At 42.2% G+C, this 4,402-nt stretch overlaps 2 protein-coding genes across 2 annotated transcripts in view; both read right to left on the bottom strand.

Moving 5' to 3' along the window:
• LOC108629710 (uncharacterized) overlaps positions 1–282 on the bottom strand; it is a 20,674-nt gene extending 20,392 nt beyond the window's left edge. Inside the window, exon 1 of the mRNA XM_026817495.1 lies at positions 170–282. Coding sequence (XP_026673296.1) covers positions 170–282 — 113 coding nt within the window. The remainder of the gene's footprint in view (positions 1–169) is intronic.
• Positions 283–3,440: 3,158 nt separating this feature from the next.
• The window catches only part of LOC113464897 (putative G-protein coupled receptor CG31760), a gene marked incomplete at its 5' end in the record, with an annotated part of 4,998 nt that continues 4,036 nt past the window's right edge, over positions 3,441–4,402 (bottom strand). The window contains one exon of the mRNA XM_026817497.1: positions 3,441–3,663. Within this exon, the coding sequence (XP_026673298.1) occupies positions 3,441–3,663 (223 nt within the window). The remainder of the gene's footprint in view (positions 3,664–4,402) is intronic.

Raw genomic sequence — 4,402 nt, 5'->3', positions numbered from 1 at the left:
ACTGTTATACACGTACATATTTTTATGTTATCTATGTCTCATCCGTAAATATGTATCATCCATAAACATGTATCTAAAGATGTCTCATCCGAAAACATGTACCTAAGCTGTCTCATCCTTTATCTAAATCAATAGCCAGTCACCAAAATCACTATTACTCATTCTGAACCTTGTCATCTTCCAAACTTTTCCCACCACTTCTTCATATCCAAAGGTCATTTCTCCCAAACCCTTAAATAGCCCTACCCTCTCGTCCTGAGGCAGTCTTAGTTTTGGTCTCATAATATTCACTACATTTGTAATAAAGTTCAGTCTTTCCACGCAACGTTGATCCTTAATTATTAACCTTTGAGTGATACCCTAAATTCTGGTTTTAACTTCGAGAAGTGAACCACAACCGGGCATCACAGTTTGTTTAATCGGAACGGAACACTGCCAGTGTGCAAAGTTGAATAATCTATATTCTAGTTTATCTCGAAATTTATTTTTCTACTATTGCACGTATTTTAATTTTATTAAACAACCTGAACATTAAATTCTTATAAAAATTTGATGGAACGCTCGAGGGACGGATATATATCAATCGCATAATTTAATTAACCCATCCACTTTTCTTCCGACTAATCTCCGAATCAGTTGAATCCGATCCGACTAGGAGGATTAAACAAGATATCCCGGAATCCCTGGTCGCTGATTAAATTCATCGAATCGATACTTCAATTAAAACTATTACCCCTTCAATATTTACCGGATCGATAGCAATGTTTCAACGGCTGCTAAATTCTAATGAGTAATTTAACGGAAATGAAACGCGAGTCCGTTTACCGTATCTACGCAAACATCCATTAACATCGGCGAGCTTTTTACTCACGAGATTTCGGCCAATCGATCATGCTAATGAATTGGAACGAACGACTTCGGAAATTATTGTAACAATAAGAATTCTCATTTGAAAATACCGAAAATTCTGTGCATAGATTCGCGACGCTTGGATCGCGGCCAGAGTGCCGGAGAGGTTCTATTCGTTAAAACGCCTGGCTTTATTCCCGCCGCTCGATCACCTTAACTTTTATCCAATGAGACCGAGCGATATTTCTTTGAGGAAAAATCTACATTTTTATGCGATCCGAGCGAAAACACGGAGACGTACGGTTATCGGCGGTTAAATAAATTGATCGTTCACCGAATAGGCGGCCCTCCGTCAAAATTCCCAATGGACCATCTTTAAACCAATTATTCCCCGGTGTAAATCAATCCGGGATGGATATACTGCGAGTTCCGCGTATAAATGCTTTGAAACTGGAGGAGCTCCATTGAAAGACGCGCAGGAGGTGCCATAAATACAGGCTTCAATCCTTTGAGCTCTGCTAACAAATTTTCTCAACCACCCAGCAAACATTCGAAGAATTCTCAATCTTCATTAGTCATTTTCATTCATTAATTTCATAAACTGGATTAAGAGAAAGAGAAAGAGAGATTAATGTGAGGAACCATTTCGGTGAGAAAAGACCTGACAGGATCATTTCTCTGAAATATGGGGAGGGCTGACCTAAACAACGAATGGCTCTCGATGGGGAAGAAGCCCGAATTAAGGATGTTCGATTCTCTGTAAAGAATCGATTCTCGAATATTAATTTTGGAGAGAATTGTAAGGAAATTCTTTGACAAATGCCTATAAAATATAGAACGAAGGTCATACTGGCGATGGGGGAGGTCCTAGGACAATCACAAGGTTTGGCCAAAGAGGCACTCTTCGTACAGCTGTCTTAGTGTCAAGTTATTGAGAATAAACGCTTGATGATTATTGTATGTTTTAATACCTGGTTTTTTTTAAACTGTTCACCATGTCTTTTATTTTAAAGTAGATTTTATTTTAAATTGAATCTTACAAAATCGATTTGAAAGATCGATTTTTTAAACAAAAGTATCGATTTTTTAAAGAATCGAGTCGGAATCGAACATTCCTAGCCCGAATTATCGAATCGGACCTGGACCAGATTGCCAAACAGTTAATAAGCATTCGTCAGCACTTTACTTTATTACGAATAAAGAATCTCTTAAACCAAAGATAAATCATTTTGATTTCTACGAATAAGACCCACTACATTAGATTAGATTAGATTAGATTATTTTATCACTGTACATCATGTTGTACAAATTATAGATAAGAGCAGAGTACAAATAATGATATTTACAGAGTTAATAAAAAGATAATGCGAAAAGAGAGAGAGAGAGAGAGACTGATGAGTGAACGCGAGAGTCCGGAAACGCTTCCGACTGTATCTAAATATTTTCTGAATGCACTCAAGAATATTTAGGAAAACACGCGGATTCAGAGATTCTCGGTGATGCGTCGAATAATTCCTGAACGCGAGGCAGATTTATATCCATTCCCTTTTACGTTCCACCCGTCCGTACGGCGGAACGCGTTAGGAATGTTCACGAGGATAAAAGAAGGTTTCTTGGGAACTCGTGCTGCCAGCTTTCCAAGAAACCTCTCTCGCCCCTTCGCTCTTTATCCGTGTATCCCTTTCGACCGCGACTTAGCCGCAGAATTTCTGGCTTCCTTTGATGCCGCTACCAGAGACGGCAACTTCTCGGCCAATATGAACACGGGTTCAAAACAAGATCCATCGTGGTTACAAAGATATCTTTATCGAGCAGCTATCAAACTGCATCGATCGTTCGAGACTGATTCATTGATGACTGATTCAGCTCCGACGGATCGACGGAACTCTTTCTAAGCACCAAACCCGATCCGTTCAGCGCTGACCTCGTGTAAGCGAAGTCAAGAGTTCAATTGCGTAGGAAGAGACCTGCCTGATAGAAACCAGATGCCCGAGTCCCGGGCCACATTGTTTGGGCCAGACCGATAAAGCCACAACATATTTCCACCCCTAAAAAAGGACGTTGGGAAAGCGACGAGTCGAAGCAGGCATAGTTCCTTGCGAACGTCTGTAAGAAAATTCGAAAACGCATAGTAGAGTGGGGGTCCGGGGGTGACTGCGTCCAACGACGCAAACCTTTTAAGGGTACGCAACTTGACGAAGACCCATAAAACGTAGAACGAAGGTCATACTGGCGATGGGGGAGGTCCTACGACAACCGAAAAGTCTGGCCAAAGAGGCACTCTTGGTACAGCCGTCCTAGTATTGAGACGTTGTGAATAAATGCGATATTTGACGATTCGCCCACGAGTTTTATTTAAACCGTTCGCCACCCTCTTCATATTATAGTTAGATTACCGATTAATCTTACACGTCCGAACGTGCAACAGCATACAAGTTATATTTGGGGAATAAAGTCTGCGATATCTTGAATATTGAACAAAGTCTATAGCTTACTCTTACACTCGTGATTATAATCGGCGGAATCGAGCCGCAGTAACGAGCGTAAAGAAACGGTTATCGAAGGGTATATCGAGTGAGGTATTTGGAAAATCACTCACGCGTCGTGAAACTGTGATCCCACCAGTCGGTCCGGCACAGATAAGCCTTGAGGTCGTCGGCCGTGCGTGCCACTATCACCACCGGCGGTGCCACCAGGGTGCGGATGCTCAGGAACACGCTGAATATCATTACGATCACTCCTAGACGCTTCAGCAGACTGGCGTCCGTGATTTTCACCGCCTTGGCCGACTTCACGCGGAATATTACTGATATTCTGAAAGCAGAACACGTCAAAGATTGATCAACGTCGGAACACTGCGAAACGTGGGGTGAAAAAATTCAAGATGGGAAAAGAAAAGGCGAACGTGGATGGGTCCTTTGGGACGAGGTAATGGTGCTCATTCTGCTCGGGCAGCGGACGGCGCTCAAAGGATTCCCTCCTCGGGAATAGAATCGACGAGATGGACACAGTCGGCAATAAACCAGCGCGACGGAATCGAATTGATGAAGACGCGAGCCACGCAAGTCGGTCGGCAAATCGTCTTTCAGAGTCCCGTTTACGCGGTTGGCCTACCTACCGGTGCAACTGAATTTACGTAATGAAACCCGGGCCTTAATACAGCTTAAGATGCGTTGCAAAGTTTCGGAAAACTTTTAGGATCAAAGAAAGAGTCAGCCTTTAAGACTTGAGCGCGAGGCCAAACCGGCTTTTGTCCTCCCGAGAATTTGGCTGACGTCGACCGGCAAAGACGTTCCCTCAAAGGATAATCGACGACCCGGAGGATAAAAAGGTCAGCGCGACGGAGGACCTTGTCGTTTCTTATCTGATCTGCGACGACCACCACCAATTGCAGCCTGCTACAAGATCTTTATTTAAAAACCAATACCAAACTTTTCAGAATTTTTCAATCAGACTTTCATACATATATTCACACGTGATCTCATTCCCTATATAAAAATTTAAACAGATTTGTTTAACACTAGAAAGACTGAAACTTAGTATATACCTATAT

The sequence above is a fragment of the Ceratina calcarata genome, unplaced genomic scaffold (assembly GCF_001652005.2).
Source record: "Ceratina calcarata isolate Rehan_Ccalc_2016 unplaced genomic scaffold, ASM165200v1 scaffold584, whole genome shotgun sequence".
NCBI lineage: Eukaryota > Metazoa > Arthropoda > Insecta > Hymenoptera > Apidae > Ceratina > Ceratina calcarata.
This window is presented reverse-complemented; position numbering and strand designations above follow the sequence as displayed.